At 51.9% G+C, this 18,794-nt stretch overlaps 1 protein-coding gene across 1 annotated transcript; it reads right to left on the bottom strand.

The window, feature by feature from the left end:
• Positions 1-143: 143 nt before the first annotated feature.
• Positions 144-8,828, bottom strand: LOC116230061 (CCN family member 2-like). Its single transcript, XM_031594953.2, has 5 exons — positions 8,702-8,828; positions 5,622-5,835; positions 3,678-3,929; positions 2,657-2,865; positions 144-2,299 (listed from the first exon to the last, which is right to left on the bottom strand). Exons 1-5 carry the CDS (start codon positions 8,762-8,764, stop codon positions 1,988-1,990), a joined length of 1,050 nt encoding a protein of 349 aa, XP_031450813.2. The 5' UTR covers positions 8,765-8,828; the 3' UTR covers positions 144-1,987.
• Between the last annotated feature and the right edge of the window lie 9,966 nt (positions 8,829-18,794).

Here is an 18,794-nt window from a genome sequence, read left to right as displayed (position 1 = left end):
CGCAGCGGACCCAGCGCTGTCAACGACCCGCGCTGCCGGCGGGCGCTGATAAGGACACGCCCGGGGTATCGCAGCCGCACACGCGGCCGCCGCTGATACGGGGTGGACGGCGTCGGGGGGCTCCTCCCCATCCCCCCCCCACGGCCCCCGTCTGTTTGGAGCCGCTACGCTGTCGCAGAGCCTCTCGTGCTGCCGGCTTTTTGGTGAGCGGGCGCTCAGCTGCCGCAACCACCGCCAGTGCGGGACGGGGAGCCCTTGGAAACCCCTCCCCGCGAAGGGCTGCGAGGATGTACAAAACAAAGAGATTTATTGGTGTGAAGTGCAGCCTCGGCTGAGTTTGGTGCTCGAAATATAAAAAAAAAAAAGCCCAGAACTGAGCCGGAGGGCAAAGAGGAGAATCTACAACGTGGAAACGCCCCGATTTAGGGGTTAGGATACAAAACCTGTACAAATGCCTTTAAAAAAATAAAACAGCATCAGGAACCATCGTGTCAATTACGTACAGTTTGCACTGGTGACACACAGCAGGCTGAAGGTCACAGGGTGGGAGCAGGAGGGGGCTGAGATGAGTTTTGCAGCCTGGGGGGGGGGAAGGAATGCATCAGGGGCTGCAAAGGGAGAACAGCTGCTGTGGGTTTGGATCAGGCCGGACCCACGGCTTTGCTTTGGAATGGGGATGGAGAAGGGCTCAGCGCTGCAGCGTGGCCCGTAATCCTGCTGGGCTGCAGCAGTGGGGATAAAGAGAGGTGGGGAGGCACGAGGTCAGGGCTTTCCCTGCGTGTTTCTACTGAAATCGGCACAAAGCAAACGCACGAGGCTGCTGAGAACCCTGCTGGCTGTGGGTCCTCAGCGCCACGAGGCAGCCCAGCTGAAGGACCGCAGCTCCGAGGGCTCCCCCTGTCATTGCCCAGCCTCAGAGGAGATCTGCTCCCCCTGGGGAGCTCTGAGTTGATCTCTACCCCCCCAGCTCCTGACCCACATCCACAGAGCTGAAATGCAGCTCCAGCCCCGCTGCGTGCATGGAGCCAAAGCTCCTGCAGAGCTGCTTCTGAAGGGACTACAGGGGACAACAGGACGTGGTCGTTGCACTGCCAGCTGCCACGAGGAGCCCTGCTGTGCCCCACTGCAGAAATGCTCCTTGGGTCTGAAGGAGGAAACTACCCCTGGCTGGGTCTTCTCCTCTCTGAAAGAACCTCCCAGGCTCTGAAGGACAACAGCGTTCCTGCAATAAGACCCCGCAGCCTCCTTGTGCCCCTGGCTTTGCTGCCATCCTCCCCGCACACGAGGAATTGAACTGTAAAAAGAAAAGACAGCCTTCAGCTGTGCAGAGAATAGGGCATCCTGGCCTCTCCAGGAGCAAAGAGCTGCTGTTGGAAAGCACGAGGCAGGGCGAAGGGTGGGCAGAGCTTTTGCTGACTTGTTGAATCTAATTAACCAAAAATAATTCAGAGGTTCAGTGGGAGCTCAGCATGGGGCCTCAGCACTTTCCTCGCTGAGTGGCTTTGCAGCAGCACACATCAGAGCCCCGTGCTGCTGGCAATGGGCTGGGAGTGCCAGCTGGCTCTGACCTCCTGCACTTCCCCTGTCCCATTCTCTGGGCTGGCTGCATGGTGTGGGCAGCTGAATGGCACAGGGTGCTGTGCCCAATGCGCTCCTTCTGGAGCCAGGCTGGAGCCAAATGGCTCTCAATGGCTCCGCTCTCCCACCCAGTCTACGGGAGAACAGATTAAGGTGGCAGCTCCTCCCAGCTCCTGTGCTGAGCTCTGCACAGATGTGTGCTGTCGGCCAGCAGCGTGGGGCAGATGGGGCCGATCCCTCATCCACTGTTATTAACAAGGCCATCAGGACCACAGGAGGCAAACGGTGCCGTGGTGAAGAACAAAGCCCCTCACAGAGCAGGGAGAGGTGGCGATGCCCCGGAATGCAGCCATGAGAACATTGCAGAGCCTTTGTGTCACCCTGTCCTGTGGGTCTGGCACACAGAGAGCTACTGCCTGTCTGTTTTCATGTGGTCCCCAATCATCCTCCTATGGTAGGTGGCCAGGAAGATGTCGTTGTCCCGGGGGCAGTCATAGTGGCAGGAGCACGCCTTGATGAACATCATCTTCCTATGGAAGGAATCCCCCTCGGGGCAGCGGAACTCCACCTCAGCAGTGCTGGTGATGTATGGGGTGCAGCAGCGCCCGTCCACACAGCTGCCACAGAACTTGGGCCTGTAGGAACGGGTGCTGGTGCAGCCTGAGAACTCGAAGAGAAGACGCTGGCGGGGCTTTGGGGTGCGCACACACTTCTTTCCCTTCTAGGGAGAAGAACAGCAGCAAACAGGTCAACATGAATGTGACGATCAGACCAAAGCTCACCTGGGCTGTGCACCATCCGTAGAATCACTGAGGTTGGAAAGGACCTCTAGGATCACCAAGTCCAACCCTCAACCCATCCCACCACGTCCCTCAGTGCTACATCTCCACATCTCTGGTTCTGGAACACCTCCAGGGACGGTGACTCCACCGCTTCCCTGGGCAGCTGTGCCACTGCACCCCCACAGAACAACTATTTCCCAATATTCAATCTGAACCACCACTGTGCAGGAAGGCACAGAGAGACTGGAAGCACAGAGCATATCCTAAGCCCTTAAATACAAGGACCTAAGCCCTACCTTGGCTTTCTCCCAGGGGAAGTCACAGGGTCGCACCATGCAGAGCCGCGTCTCCTTTTCCAGGTGGCACTGGGGGTTGTTGTTGGTGACCCGGGCAGAGATGCCCATGCCGCAGCTCTTGGAGCACGCACTCCACTCGGTGGTCTGCACCAAGCAGTTCTCCTGCAGGTTGTTCAGTTCTGGCTGGTGCTCGGGATCCTCCCTAAAAACTGAGCCAAGAGGAAGAGACACGAAGGTCAGGTACCCCATAGGGCCCTGGGCAGCTTGATCCGCTGGGAGGCAAAACTGGGGGTCTTTAAGGTCCCTTCCAACCCAACCATTCTGTGATTCCATGCTTCTGTGATCTGTGTAATTCTATAAAGTGTTCTGTAATTCTGATGGATCGATTTCAGCTCTTACAGGCTGCTCTGAGACCTGGCTTTGCTTCTGCTGTTCTGATCACAGAATCACAGAATTGCCAGGGTTGGAAGGGACCCCAAGGATGATGAATCTCCAACCCCCTGCCACACGCAGGGCCACCAACCATCCCACCTAATGCTAGACCAGGCTGCCCAGGGTCCCATCCAACCTGGCCTTGAACACCTCCAGGGACGGGGCATCCACAGCCTCTCTGGGCAGCTGTTCCAGCACCTCACCACTCTCTCCATAAAGAATTTCCCCCTGACATCCAACCTAAATCTCCCTTTCCTCAGCTTAAAACCATTTCCCCTTGTCCTGCTGTCACTCACCCTTTCCAAGAGTTGATTCCCCTCCTGTTTGTAGGCTCCCTTTAGGTGCTGAAGGCTGCAATGATTCACCCCGCAGCCTTCTTTTCTCCAGGCTGAACAAGCCCAGCTCCTTCAGCCTGTCCTCATAGGGGAGGTGCTGGCCACCACCCCCAGCAAACACCCAACACCCCTGCGGGTGAACACAGCTCAAACCCCTGCACCAAGCGAGAGCCACCAGCTGCAAAAAAAGTGACCGCAGGCACTCAAGCTCCGCTCCAATCCCCAGCAAACCGCTCCATCCGCCCGTCTCTCACCTGCCATGACAGTTTCTAAGCGCTCCTCCTGGCTGCCCTCCTCGCAGACCCACTCCTCGCAGCACTTGTTGTGGATCTTCACCCTCCGTGGGTGGGGGCAGTCGGGGGACGGCAGGCGCAGGTCGGCTGAGCACAGCGGGATGCAGCCGATGGCCCCATCCAGGCAGATGCACTGCAGCTTGCAGCTGGGCTGGAAGCTCTCCCCGTTGTGGTACACCTTGCCCAGCAGGTCACAGGTTGCGCCCTCGCGAGCTGAGGAAGGAGAAGAAGGAGGTGTGGGAGCAGCAGTGATGCTCTAAGGTCCGGTCCTGCACAGAGCTCTGCTCCTGGCTGTTCTTAAGAGACCAAAAGGCAACGTTCTCCTAAGAACAGCCGCTTCCCCACACGTCTGCAGGTGGGCTGCAAAAGGAAAATAATGCACTGAGTTTATGACCTCCGTGGCTCTGCTGTGATCATCCCCTTTGATGACCGTCTCCCTTCCTGCCGCAGCGTTTCCATCTCTTTGTTTGCTCTGATCTCTGTGTCTCTCATCTCCAGGCCTCCTCTGAGCTTTTCACTCCTTCCCGATCAAAATTAAAGCAGCAAAAAAGGAAAGGCAGCAACATTTAACCCATAGCAACGGCGTTAACAGCACTCACACGTTCTTACATTTGTACCAGCCCATTTTTTTCCCCCAAGCGTTTCACAGGCAAAGCCCATTTGGTGAATGCTTTCGGTGAGAAACGGCCGAAGCATCTCAGTCTGAAATAGTTTGGCACCTCTCTGCTCTCCCTGCTCCCACCACATCCTTCCTATCCGGATACCCACAACGCTTCCAGAATTCCCCACCTTCCAACAGAACGGATGGGACAGAAGCACCACCTGAGGACATCAGCTCCCAGACCCTCATATTGTGGGAGATGTTCTGCTCCACATTCAGCTGCCATTTTCACCATGACAATCTCATTTAAAGGCAGGAAGGAGAGCTGTGACCTTCAGACCACGGGTCTGATTTCCTACACAGCAGAGACCTGGGACTATCACTCCAAAATCTGTGTTGCAAATCCACACCTCACAGTGATTACAGAGAATTTTCTTTAAGAAAAATGTCCAATATTCATATAAAGTCTTTGAGATGGAGACTTCTCCACATTCCCATGTAAACTATCCTAATGACTTCATTACTCTCAATCCTAATGATTCTACTGCTATAAACATCTCATTTCCAGCCTTAATTGGGCAGCATGCATCTTACACCCCCTGATTGTTATCACACATTCACTGACCCCATTAAGCATCACTCAGCAGCATGAGTGCCTACAGAGAGCACTGGGAAGCTGCTGTGTCTTCTCAAGATGATGATTGCCCCGTCCATCCCTGGAGGTGTTCAAGGCCAGGTTGGATGGGGCCCTGGGCAACCTGGTCTGGTATTAAATGTGGAGGTTGGTGGCCCTGTTGGCAGGGGGTTGGAGATTCATCATCCTTGGGGTCCCTTCCAACCCTGGCCATTCTGTGATTCTGTGTCCAAGGGGAGGAAAATTAAGCAGAGAATTTATCACGGTGTCTCAAAAGAGTGAGGAAAACACCCTCAACATGTTCAATTCATCCAATTCAGGTTGAAAAGCAGCACCAGCACTAACTGGGAGACAACAGGTCTGCATTTGCATTTACGTGGCTCAGCAGCTCTCATGCCCTATGCGTACACAGACTATTTGCTCACCTATTTGCACCCAAGTGCTAAAGCCAGAATTACGCCGTGCCTCCTGCAGGGAAGCAGCGGAGCACAAAACGCCAAATTCCAGCACAAGGCAGTGAGGTTTGGGTGAGGCTCTGCGTGCAGCAGCACTTCTCAGTAAAGCTCTCATCGTGAATATTTCCCCTGCAGGGCTGCAGGCATTCCCACCCGCATCGCAGGCACCGAGAAAAAAGAAAAGCACACAAGGACAGAACACGTGGCTCTCTCACCTAAGCAGATCCCACTGCCTTTGTGGATATTGGAGAAGTCACAGTAGAGTCCCTTGTGGTGGTCACAGGGTTTCTGCAGGGAGCACAGCTCGCCCAGCTGCCTGGCGCACACCTTGCAGCAGCCGCAGGCGTCCAACACGTGGCTGGTGCCAGCGGGACACTGCAGGGGCTGGGAAGGACACTGACATGGGTACGTGCAGCCCTGAGCTCCTACCTGCAGGGCAGAGAAGCCACAGAGAGAGTGAGCGTGCCACAGTGCAGCCAGAGGAATGAAAACATCCATTTGGTTCGGGGCATCCCATCGTCTGCACAGCCAACAGATGGGACGGAGCTTCGTCCCCCGCCTGCACACAGCTGTGTGCCTGCAGCTCCCAGCACCCGGCTTGTCCTCTGCATAAACACAGCTGGAGCTCAGAGGAAGAAAGTGCAGAACTGACAGCACAGGCAGCAGCCTGGAGTCCCACACACAGCTCAGCCTCCACTTGAAGGCAAGAACACAGCAAGGATGAGCAGCAAGCGATTCGCGGCACTGCTTGCAGGAGAGCATTATTAGATCCCGTCCAGAGAAGAAAGAAGCAAGGCACACACATGGGATGCACCCAAAGCCAGCACTGCTGTGTCCCCTCTTACACCCACAGAAATCCTCTCTGCCCTCCCCTTTTATAGAGCAGCTCCAGCTGGAACTCAGCATGGCTTTGATGTCACACTGGGTGCTGCCCAGCCCTGCCTGTGAACAGCTTTCCTTGGATGTTATGTTTGTTACCAATAATGGCAGTAAAGCATTAAATGCAGTGAAAATGCAGCAGTGATGTCCTGCTGGTTTCCATGCACGAGGTGTTGTTTAACCATGCGTGAGCAGATGGGGGGGATAGATGGTAGAAGGGGCAAAGCATTCCTAGCACAGGGCCTGTATTCAGCTGCAACCCATGCACTGAAAGAAACGATGACAAGCAGCTTTTTCCAGCACAGCATCAGCCACAGGCCATATAAAGAAACACCCAAAATATCTCTCCCACTGCAAACCAAACCAAAACAACCTCTTTCTGCACAACAGAGAACCCAAGGGAATTAAAGCCAGCTGAGTTTTCCTTCTTGCCATCATGAATCATTGTTTGTTTCCTTAAGAACTCACCTCAGAAAGCACCCAGCTTTGCTTCCCCAGTACATCTGCAGTCAGCACAACACCCAGGCTCAGACCCCAGACTCATTTCCCCCAGCCATGTGCAAAAGCCCCAACTCTTCCATGTTTGCAGCGCTCTTCTCATTTCTTACAGGTTTTCCTACCTGTCAGCTCCTTCCCCCACCCAGTCCTCCTGGCCCAGATGTGCTGAGACTCCTTGCTGCTGCTTTAATGGCCAAGCAAAGTCAGTTGGGGCTTTTTGCATCTCCTGCTCCTCACTCACATCAAAAGCTTCCCTACCAACCATTAATAACACAAAGACAGCATTTCCCCACCACGGCCACGGACCCAGCTGCAGAGGGGTTCTCCCCATAGGACCAGCACTTGATTCCCCTCTGCTGAAGGGTCTGTCCTTAAAATCACCCTTTAATTCACTGAGTGGGATCCCAACTACAGATTCACTACAGCTTTGTTCTTCCTTCTGCTAAGAGTGCATTGCTGTGAACTTCAGGAGCAGCAGAACCAGCATAACAGAGCGAGGTGAAGATTCAGGGAAGTGAGATCCCAAACCTGGCGTGCTGATGCTCCCTGCTCCTGGTTAGCTCTGCTGGCAGCTCCCACTGAGCTGGGGAAAGAGGCAAGATGTGCTCCCTGCTTTGCATGCACCCCAAACTTCTCCCTCTGAAGGTGTGAGGATGGGATGTGGGTTCACACTGCAGCAGTTCTGCAGCTCCTGGTCAGTTTGCAGTGCAGGGAGCCAGCATGGCAGTGCCTTACAATAGGTTTGGGCTCAGCCCTGCACTCACAGAGCTGGGGAAGGAGAGCCTGGGAGCTGGGATGGCCGTTTGCTTTGGGAGCCAGGGGTTAATTCAATAAGCACAGAATTGGTTCTGTTCCACGCTCCAAGACTGGCAGAAGATAAAGCAGTCAGAACGCGGCTATTCCCACGCTGCAAACAGCCAATTACTGGGGGTAATTCCTGCTCTCCTCCCATCGCAGCGCTTGGGGCGCCATCCGACAGCTGCAGCTCTGCCCCACGGTTCGTCCCAGCCCCGAAGAGCAGCGATCTGAGCACCCTGCGTGGCCGAGGTGCAGCAGTGCCGGCTGTGTGCTGTGCTGTGTGCATCGAGCATCCCAAGTGCCATTCCCCAGGCAGCAGGTTGAGGGACAAAGATGACATCCCTGATAACCGTGGAGCAGCACAGTGACAGGGTTTGCTATCGTTTGTAGGATGGCTGTGATAGCACCAATGCTGAGGCAGGGAAAGGAGCAGCAAGCACCCCAAACCCCAGAAATAACCCTCAGATCTCAGCCAGGTGCACAGGGCACCGTTTCGGGAGGAAAGGGGACAGAGCACGCTTGCCAGCAGCAGTGGAACCTGATCAGGAGCTTATTGCACCTATTAACACAAATAGGCACTCAAAGCAGCCAACCCGACTTCTTCACCGACCCGAAAGACACTGCAATTAGACCTCATGCTAACAAACACATTAATTACGCAGCAGCGTTTCCGCTCATAGCAGCACTGTGCTGCACACAAACATCCAAGCAGAACCAGCTGCTCTGTGCGTGCACTTGGCCACAGAACAGACCCAAAGCCCTGCAGGGGCTGTGCTTTGATTTCCTCCTTGGGTCACCACTCCAGGAGCAAATGGGTTTTCGGGGCAGGAGGATGATGATGGTAATGCTGTGGGCTATGAGACCCACTCCTCGCAGTGCCGCAAACCCAGCGATGCCTCCTCTCGATCCTCTTCCAAAGCAGGGCTGGCTCTTAGCTCAGCAAAGTGAGCTCTGCTACCCTCAGTCATTCTGCACAGTGCAGCTCTGTGTGCACAGGGCTCTGCCTGCAGCCCCGCTGCTCCAGGCAGGCGGTGGTGGACAGACATCCCCAAAGCATCGCATGCACCGAGGCAAGAAGCTGCAGCACGCAGAGAGCAATCAGCCATACAGACATACATACCCAGGCAGGGGCAAGGAGCAGAAGAAGCAGAGTGTGGGCAGCTGTCCCTGTGCTGCCAGACATCCCGAGTGAGGGAAGGGAGGCACTCAGCCTGCTGACCCACACTGCCTTCTTCTTCTTCGGGATTTCTCGTCTCCCTTTGGAGAAAGTTGCACATCAGCTTCTCCTTAAATAGCCTCTCGGAGGGGGCGTGCCTGCCCTTGAGTGACAATGTGCAGAGCAGCCCCAGATGGGTGCAAGAGGAATGCCCAGATTCCAGGGAAGGCGAGCAGATTCCTGTGGCCCTGGCAGCTGCAAGCCTGCAGGTCGGTTTTGTTCCGCGTGGGGAAATTGAATCCCAGTCAAAGCAAGATTATTATTTTTTAATTCTTCCCTCGAACGCCAAAAGTATGAAGCCTGGGTCGGCTTTCCCTGCTTACATCCATTCCTTTTTGGCTGCAGGAGCTGAGGACTTGAAGAAGCACAGATACAAAGACTGACGGCTGCACTCCTGCAGCGAGGAGCTGTTTGTTTTACGGAGCAACGAAAAGCTGCAGGGTGAAGGTTATTGGCAAAGGACAGCAGTTCCTGCCAGCACTTCGTTTGTGCCCCAGGACTGAGGCAGGACAGCACACACTCCTATCTCAGGGAGTGATTTTTTGCTACTGGGAAGAGGGGAAGGAGTGCAGCAGAGGGCACTGTGAGCTTTTGCTGGTGGGATGGAGCAGGTTGGGCAGCGGGCAGCGATGCTCTGCACTGCAGGGAGCAGCATCAGCACACAGAGCCATGCCTCTGGGTTAGGGATGGGTGTAGAAGAGCCCAAAGATCTTTATACTGGGCCACCTTGAGCCATCGTAAAGCAGGAGGCAGGAACAGCTGCAGGATGTGCTGTGAGGTCCACACAGCGTGTGCTGGGAAGTTGGATGGGAGATGAAGAAAATGACAGGGACTGTGCAGCAGTGTGTCCTGTAACTGAGCCTCCCTGCTTCTCACCTCCATGCGCAGGGCATCCAACCAGCAGCCAAGCCCTGCATCGAGCTCCAGTCCCAACATCAGCTCGGCTCCCACGCTGCCTGTGCTGCTGCTTGTCCGTGGCTGAAGACAGACCAATCTGACTCTTAATTAATTAGCGTGGAAAGCTTCTTGGGACTGGGAGCTGGAAAGCATTAACACAGTGTAAACCTCTCCAGATGCACCTCCTTTTTTTTCCTCCTACCTAAGATGAGGGATTTCCTAATCTTCACAACAGCCACCTGTAATGGCACAGCTGAGGATTCTGTCTCGTACACAGATTTGATGTCCTGGAGGTGGCACAGACCTTTGCCCTGGAGCAATTAGAACTGAGCTGGATACACATTTGTTCCCTTTTTGGAAAGCATTTGGCACCTTAAACTGTGCCACTGCCTAAAATGAACCATTCACATTTCACAAGGCATTCTCCTTCAGCTCATAAATAAGGCAGGGATAAAGCACCACACACCTCTGCTCACACAGCAAGGACATAAAGCACAGCTGCATCCCAAACCAAATGGGGCTGATTGCAGTGTTTTATTCGTGCCCTTTCTAAAAGACACTGCTTAACATGTAGCTCCATCCACTTACTGCCCCATCCACGCAGGTTTTGCTCACCTAGGGAAGAAGATCCTGCAATAAACACTCCTGTGCTCTGCTTGTTTGCTCTGCTACAGAGCAGCAAAAACGTGGCACAGCCTCAATCTTCCCAAACATTACCACCCTTCTCTTGAAGGATCCTAGATACAGAAGGATGGAACATGCACTGTGCAGCTGGTACAGGAGGCAGAAGGCCCTGCATCCCACTTAATGGTCCTCCAATTAAAATCAGAGCTCGTGGCAATGCAAAGCTGAGAGAGATTTCCACTCCTCCAGGGGCTGAGGCATAGCAGCAGCCTGCAGACAGGTGTGCCATTGGAAATGCAATAAGCCTTGAGGTCTCTGCTGCTTGAGAAACGAGGGGACGACAGTGAACCACTGCTGTGAACCACTGCCATGGGCAGGATGCTGGGGCATGAGGTGTGCATGGAGATGCAGGAGGAAAAAGCCCTGGAGGAAGCAGCAAGCTGCACCCACCTGTGCAATGGGTACCTCCTCAGATTTGTTCCACTTCTTAACTCACTGCGTGCTTAATTACCCTGAAGGAAACCTTCAGGGCTGTGGGGGGGTGGATTTAAGGTGGAGTTGGGTAGGTTCATGTAAGGGAGCTTCTTGATCCAGAAGGCTTTTCAGTGAACACCTCTGAGAAGCACTCGGTCCTTTATGGGATCTGGTTCTCATAGGGAGATTATTCAGAACTTCGGTGGTGCTTTTTTGTTGTGGTTCAGGCTGGCTTGTTTAGCAGTAGGGATCAGTATGTAGGTTCAGTGTATTAGCTTAACAAAAGGAATCCATGAGTGCTAGTCCTAAAACTTTCCATCTCAGCTTTGCTTGGTGCATGAACATCCCTGTTTTATCCCAATCTGTGTGAAATCTTGTTCTCCTCAACGATTCTGCTTCACAAGAAGCACTGCAGACTGCTTTCATCTTTTGCATCCAAAAAGTGCACCTCCCATCCAGTGCAACGTTATCCATCCCCATCTTCCTTGGATTTCACATACATCATTTTGGAAGCTGCTCACTGTGGCCTCCCAAGGAAATAATCAGAACTGGTAATTTTCTTCTTTAAATCATTTCACCCCCAGGGGCGTGATGTCATTCTGGGGTCGGAGAGGCATGGAGATGGCACTGAAAGCAGGCTGTAGGTGAATGAACTCCCCTTGTTTTTCCAGTCTGATCCTGCAGGACAGTCATGGGTAGGTAAAAGAGTGAGCTGCGGATGGTTCAATTTCTGTACCAGGCAAATAGCCCCGAATCATCTCTACTTTAATGCCTCTTTATGCAGTCATTTCACAATGTTCTCCCTTGTGCGTTAGACTGGAAAGTAATGACCTGCCTGGCAGAGATAGGCCGATCTGTTTAGGTCAAAAGGCTTTGTTAATAAAAAAACAATTTGGGGGGATTCCACAATGATTACAACTTGGAGCCTGAGGTGTCCCAGCCTCAAAAAAAGGGGATAGGAAGAATGAAAAGCGTGGAGCCTGGCTGTAAGGAAGAGGAAAGGAAGGGAAAGGAGCCCTCCTGCCAGGGCAGCTCTTGGTCACTTGGCACTCACCGCCTCCAAAAACCACAGAAATGCTCCCAGCTTTGGCATTAACTGTTGGAGCTCCATGTGTTCCTGGTGTGCTATGCAGGGAAACAACCAGCCAGCTCCACAGGCTCGTCCATCCCACTGCCTTCCTGCTAAAGCAGTGAAACACTCTCCCTTTGCAGACCCTTTGCAGTGATGTTTCTCCCTCCAGCCCTGCTTGTCCTGCCCTGAACCAAGGAAACAAACACAGTTCTTTCCAGCTTCTCAAATTCTGCTCAATATAACACACCAGCTGAGGCTGTTCTGCTATCCTGCGCTCAGTATGGAGAAACAGGAGGAGTAAGACAAACTCCCACGTTTGCACCGGGGTTTTCACTTTCCCAAAACACGTATGGGGAAGAGCTTGTGGGATTATTGCAAGCCTTGGGTGTATTTCAATGGGATCCCATCTGAAGTGCTGAGTCAGGAGGAATCCCAACAAACCAGGCTCACGATGAAGACCTGAGACCCCTTTTCATGCTGTGTTATGAGACAGAAGAAGCTTTAAAGCAGCACTGCTGCCATCAGCGAGGCTTCTCAATCCCTGAATCACCACTGAAACTTCCTGCCTGCTCAGTGCAGCCACTGCTTGCGTGCCTTTCCATCAGCAGCTGGAGCCACACCGAGCCACGAGGAGTGAAGCTGGGATGGCAGCAAGCAGACAGCAGAGCCCTTCCTGATGAGGGGCTCCCACGACCACAGAGCTGCGTCAGCTCCAGGTTGCAGGGACCTGGAGTCAGACTCAGATCTCTGAGCTCAAGAACAAACCCATCCTCCTTTTTTTGTAGTCTCAGGGCCTGCAGTGGTGTTTACTGCATGGCCTCCCACGGGCTTGGCTGCCTGCTGGTGCTGCATGTGCCAACATCTGCTCTGCTCTTTCCCACACTCAGAATCTTATTTCTGCTCTTTGGGCTGCAGCAAAATCAGCCTTTAGGGGAGACGTGATGGTGCCTGCAAGCCTGCTCTCACTCGCTGCCATGTGCTCCCAGCCAGCGCCAGGAGGTCATTGCCTGCTGTGGCTTCCAATGAAAGAAATACCCAAAGCAGATCTAAAGCTGGCACTTCCATAGGAGCCCCTGAGAAGGGAAGGGCTGTGCTGAATTGTTTTGTTTTTAAAGTAGCTCCCTCTCATCCTATTTTTGTCAGAGACTTGTTTTAATTGGACAGCTCTGAAGCTCTTAGCAGCTCATTCGGAAGGAGAAATAGAGCAGACCTTTTTACCCCTTCCCTGCAGAGGAACTGTTGCTTGTTCCAAGTCCTCCAACACAGTGACCTACCAGACAAAAGGGACTTTGGGGACAGTTCTTGGCCTGTGCTGGGACTCCGAAGTGATGTGGGGCACAGCAGGAGTGAGAAGGAGGCAGTGGGAAGGGGTTGGGGGTCTTCCCTCCTGGAGTTACCCACTGAAGTCATGCCCTGTGGTTGCTGCTAGGGAAGGTGACTGGCACAGCAGGGAGGCAGTGATGTGGGACATCACACAGCTTGGCAAGGAAGCTGGCTGGGAGCTGGAAGGCAGAAAACAGCATCTCAAGGCACCTCGAGATCACCTTGTTGCTGGAGTCTCCCAGATGAGGTATGGCCATCCCCATCTCAGTGCAAGGGGTGTAGCTGTGTTTGGTTGTGGTTGCATTCCTTCCTGAGTGTGGATGTTTGCACCTTCCAGCAACACCTCCCATCAGTTCATAGCAGAGCAAAGCTACCAAAGAAGAATGGCTCTGTTCTATCTCTCCAGCTCTGCACAAGTCAGTTTCCCCCTAAATACAAGATCAGAACCAGGCCCCTTCTATTTCCCAAGAAAGAAACACATCTGCACCTGGGCCTCCTGGACAACCCATTCCCTCTACAGCTTTTGAAGACAAGGGCTCCCAGTTTTGGGCTATCCTGGGTTGTTCTGCCCCAGGTGAGAGCTCAACAGGAGCCTCTGGGTTTCAGAGAGCATCAGCAGAGCTACAGCCAGAGCAGCCAGCAATCATCCATCCCCATCCATCCCCCATCCCCATGTTTCTTGTCTGTCAGATTCTCTCTTCAGATGACTACAGGGACCAGGTACAAGGTAGTAACAACACTTCCTAGGTACCTATGCTTGCCCTTTTCTTAGAGAACCACAGAATTTGGGAAGGAAGGCAACAGCATTTCTCCTGTCCTTTCCTCTAGCCAGGATATGACTGCACTCTTCCAGTCCCAGCTAAGTGAAATGGCTGTAGGATCACTGTGTGAGATAAAAGTGAACGCGAGGAAGGGCAAGGGCTCCACAGCAGCCATATTATTCTTCCACATCCTTCCCAGGAAGTTATTCACTCCATAAATATCATGGGTTACTGCTGGGTCTGGGGTTCACGTTGAGTTCAATGGGCTGTGCTAAGCAAGAAGTGTGAGTGTGAACGTGTGTGTGCACTTCTTGTCTCCAGGTAGAGGGAAGCTGCACTGGGTTCTCCATACCTGACTGATAGCTGCAGGGAGCTCTGCAGCTCAGCTTAGGCTAAATTGGCATTGAAAAGAAGTTATGGAGGGGATGCACACGAAACTATCCAGAATCGGTGAGCACGGAGTTCATTTCTGGGAGCTGTGGGAGCCTGAGATCTGGAGAGAGCTAGCAAAGGCTGACCAGAGAAAAGCCTTGGGAGGTCTGCACAAGTGGAGACCCTCAGCTTTGGGCACTCAGACCACTGGGGTGCTTTCAGAAACGATTCTAACAGTTTGTCCGCATCAGTAGACTCCTAACTTCCTTTGGTTCAGCTCTGGATCTCACTCTTTTCCAGGATCTGGGGTTGTTGGCACCAAGATTTAGGTCTGACCGAGGGCTTAGCTGGTGGATAAACCACAACCTGCATTGCCAGAGCTCAGTCCTCCCCCATTACATCTCCCCCAGGACCCACTCAGCTGCCCTGCATGCTGTGCCCATGGCAGAACAACCCCAACTACAGCCCCCCCAGCTCTCATCATCAGCCCCCTTCCCCCCCCCCCCTTTCCATGTTTACAAACCCAAATTCCTGCATTACTGAGAATTTCCGCTCAGCTTTGGATCACATTTTAAGATTCCGCTGTTTTTTTTTTCTTTCTAAGTAACAAATGTTTGTTTTGCTGAAGAAAAGGGAGTGATTCTGCTCCGCTCACGTGGGTGTAAATCAGGCGTAATTCCATTGAATTTAAAGGGTAAGAGCCAGGAAAGCCCAAAAGGAGAATGCATGGATTTAGTGGTGTTACTGACTTGAAGCTGTTCAGACAGCCAGGGGACACCAATGAATACTCCAGCATGTTGCAGGTGGACCCTTACAAAAAGCACGTGCTTTCCTAAGACAGATGCCTGTGCCACTTTGTGCTCTCTTCCTTTCCTTAAACACGCTGCACTTGGCTGAAGGCAGCTGGATTTGCAGCAGTGTCAAAGGGAAGATGGGCTGTGCAGGTTTCGTTCTGACAGTCGCAGGTGTCAGAGGTAGCAAAGAGCTTTTTTCTTCTGAAGGTGCAAAATGGAAGTGGTGAGAACAGCGTGTTTTAGACACACGTACAACTCCTATATTGGAGTGTCTGGGCACGTTAAAATCTTTTTCACATGGCTTAGTGTTTCCTGGTGTCAGAGGTGGATAGCCTCAGAGCAGCTGTTTGGCTCATTAGTTCTCAGATATGGAGAATGTTTGTCCTGGGAACGGTATTTATAACTGTTCCTCAGCAACCAGAGCCAAGATATTTCAAACCACGGTTTGCAATGGAGAGATCTCCTCCTCCCAAGTACCCCAGCACAGAAGTTTCTAACCAGCGACTGGGGCAACCAATGCAGGGAACCCAGCAGAAAAAGTCCGTTCTACGTTTTGTAAACCAATGCTGGTTTTAATCTAAATAAAGATTCCCTTCCTTGAGTTGATAGATCTGCAGTGTTACACGACCAGTGCAGCCGAGAAGAGAATCTGTTCCCATTCCTCCTTTATGGGAAGAAAGTTTGCAGCATGGGATAACCACAGGGGACCACTTGTCAATGCACTTTTCCACGAATAGAGTTTCCAAAAAGGTGAGGCTCTCTGCAGAAGCCTGATCACCCTGCTAACATCAAGCAACAGAAACTTACGTGGCACATCAGAGAAGGAAAGGATGTGCTTTGGAAACGGTCACTTTCTTGCATGGCCCCTCGAAGGGAGAACTGCAAGGGCTGGAGCCATTAGCAGGGAGAAAGTGGCTGCACTCTGGAAGTAGCTCAGCTGCTACGAGGAAATACTTGTGAACCAAAATCCTTTGCCATGCTAAGCCTGCCCCAGTTTGCAGCTATTTGTTTTGCACGGGAACTTTGCAGCCTGTCTGTGTGGACCAAGAGCCTCCCACAAAGCAAAATCCCTGCTTGGCTGCTCGTTAGCCTGGACAGATTGCTGTGCTATACTTACTATAAATACACTTAAGTATTTTTCATTTTGTTGTTTCTGTGGCTAAACACAGCACCTCCAGCAAGCCTCAGAATGCTTCCCACATTAAGAACTTTGACTCGAATTCTGGAGGCCATATTTCTGAAAAACAACGAGGTCCTTCCCGACCTCTTTGAATAAAAACAACCTGAAAGTCTTCCATGAAGAAATAAGAAGAAAAACACAAACCTGTTAATGCAACTACTGCTATTAATAATCTGGAAACATCTAGCCTGACACTGGGGTAAGGCCCACAGGAAGCTGGGAGGCAAGCTCCAGGTCCTTGCGGCCGATGAGAATTTCCTGCCTTGTCAGTGCACGTTTCCTCTGCCCTGGGGAGGGACAGCAGCCAAGGCAGAGGCATTCCTTCTGCTCACCGAGCACCGCAGCATCCAAACTCAGCGCTCCTGATGCTGCCAGATGGCAGTCTAGAAACTGAAACGCTGGGAGAAGCCGCATCAAATCCGGGGCTTTAGGGGATGGATGCTGCTGGGAGCTCCAGCTCAAAGTCATCCTGACCGCTGCTTCCTTCCAGCAGCTGCCTCCAGCACAGCAAGGAGTGTTTCACACTGCCCAGAGGCACGCAGCAGCCCCACCGACCGCCCCCACCCTCCTCTTCGTGGCAGCCCCCAGGGGTGCTGTAACAAAGCCTGCAGGCTGTGGGATCACACGCTGCTGCTGGGGGCTGCAGGAGTGGCGGAGCAGCGCGGTGGGAGACGTCCCGTGATCGCACTGTTTTCATAGTTACGTCCAGCGAGAACGCATCCCCATCATGTTCTGCTTCATCAGCAACCTCCTGGAAATCATACCGTGCTCAATTAGAGGCCCACACGTGGATTTAGGAATCTGGGCGATCAGGTTTGTAAAGGTTTAAGGCAGGATTTTTCCAAAGCAGTTGAAGCTCAGGCTTGTGCGGATCCGTTCCGCAGCAGCACAGACCGCAAGGTGCTGCAGGAAGGTCTTTCATCAGTGCTCACCATTTGGGAGGTTGAATAATTCCTTTAGCCCCATTTTATAGATGGGAAAGCCGAGGTACAAATGAGGCAGCATGTTTCCCAAGGCTACATAGCGTGCTGCTGCTTAAGCCAGAAACAGACCCTACTGCTCTGACTCCCAGCTTCTTGCTCTAATTACCAGAAAATTCCTCTCTTCTATGGCACAGCCAACTGGTTCCAGTAATAAATCCAAGCTGTTGCAAAGATCAAGTCCGGTTTTTTCACTGCTTAACCCAAAAAAACATTTGATTTTCAAAACACAGGTTTGGCTTTTCACCAGAGACGGGATTTGTTTTCCATTATTCATCTTTTTTGTTGTGGGCTTCTTTTTTTTTCCCCTCTTTTTGAAGGCCAAACGTTTAATTACTCTGTTCCGTATGGAGTTCCTAAGCTAGAAGCACTACAACCATCGTTACCCTATAAATCATTCCTCTTACTATAAATACACTTAAGTATTTTTCATTTTGTTGTTTCTATGGCTGAACACGGCACCTCCAGCAAGCCTCAGAATGCTTCCCACATTAAGAACTTTGACTCGAATTCTGGAGGACTTCTTTCTGAAAAACAATGCTTTAAAGAGAAAAAAAAAATGGTAACATTCCTTGGTTCATACCCAAAGCAATAACCAAAACCTACGACTTTTCAGCAGTTTAATTATGCCTGTCTGCATTGGCAAAGATAACAGTGCCTTATTTTGACACGGTCGTACTGTTGGAATGGTACCTTGTGTTACCTCTTACAATACAGGAATCAGCCAAATTGGGATAAAATGCATTTCTTTTTGCCCACCAGAGGTACATCATTACCTTTTTGGGAAAAAGCTCTACGAAGCTTCTCCACAGTTGTGAAGAATTGGTGAAGTTTTAATGCTAAGGGTGACCCCTCCAAGCACGTGCAGTAATCACTGCTGTGGTTGTGGCTGAAAAGCAGATGTATGTATCTCTGTAAGCCTACAGTCATTTGTAAATATTTTATTGACAAAAAGCATCCCAGATCTGTTCATCACTTTAAGCTGTGTTATATTTACTGCATACAAACACTGTGCTTGACCAAAGCTTAAGACATGCTATCTTCTGCAACAATGGAGAACAGATTTCGCTGCATATTTTCTCCTGAATTACTAAAAGGACTTTCAGAATCTTAGAAGCCATTCCAAGCTCAAGCTTTTGCTTTACGTATCTTTATTTTTTAATTGTCTTTATTACCTTAACTATCCCTTGTCCAAGTTCATTCATGATCTCAGCCCATTGGCTGCATAAAGGTGAGGACAGACTTGGTGCCTGTGAGACCAATAAAGGAAGCTCTAACACATAACTTGCAGCACCAAAGGCTGAAAAACGATTTGAGTCAGTTTCAAACTCAAGCTAAAAGTAGCAGATCCAAATTAAAATCTCTCGGGCCAGATTTTCAGGCTCAAACCCTTTAATTTTAAGAGCTGAGGCCACTCGGTGGAGGCACTGAGGGGACCTTAAACGCAGCCAAAGCTCCTGAGAGGTGAAAGAGCTCTGAGACTGATGGCACTGGGCCCTGAACTCCTGGAGTGCCCAGCT

The sequence above is a fragment of the Phasianus colchicus genome, chromosome 24, assembly GCF_987193195.1.
Source record: "Phasianus colchicus chromosome 24, bPhaCol1.hap1.1, whole genome shotgun sequence".
Taxonomy (NCBI): Eukaryota; Metazoa; Chordata; class Aves; order Galliformes; family Phasianidae; genus Phasianus; species Phasianus colchicus.
Note: the sequence above shows the minus strand (reverse complement) of the source record. Positions and strands in the feature narration are given on the sequence as shown.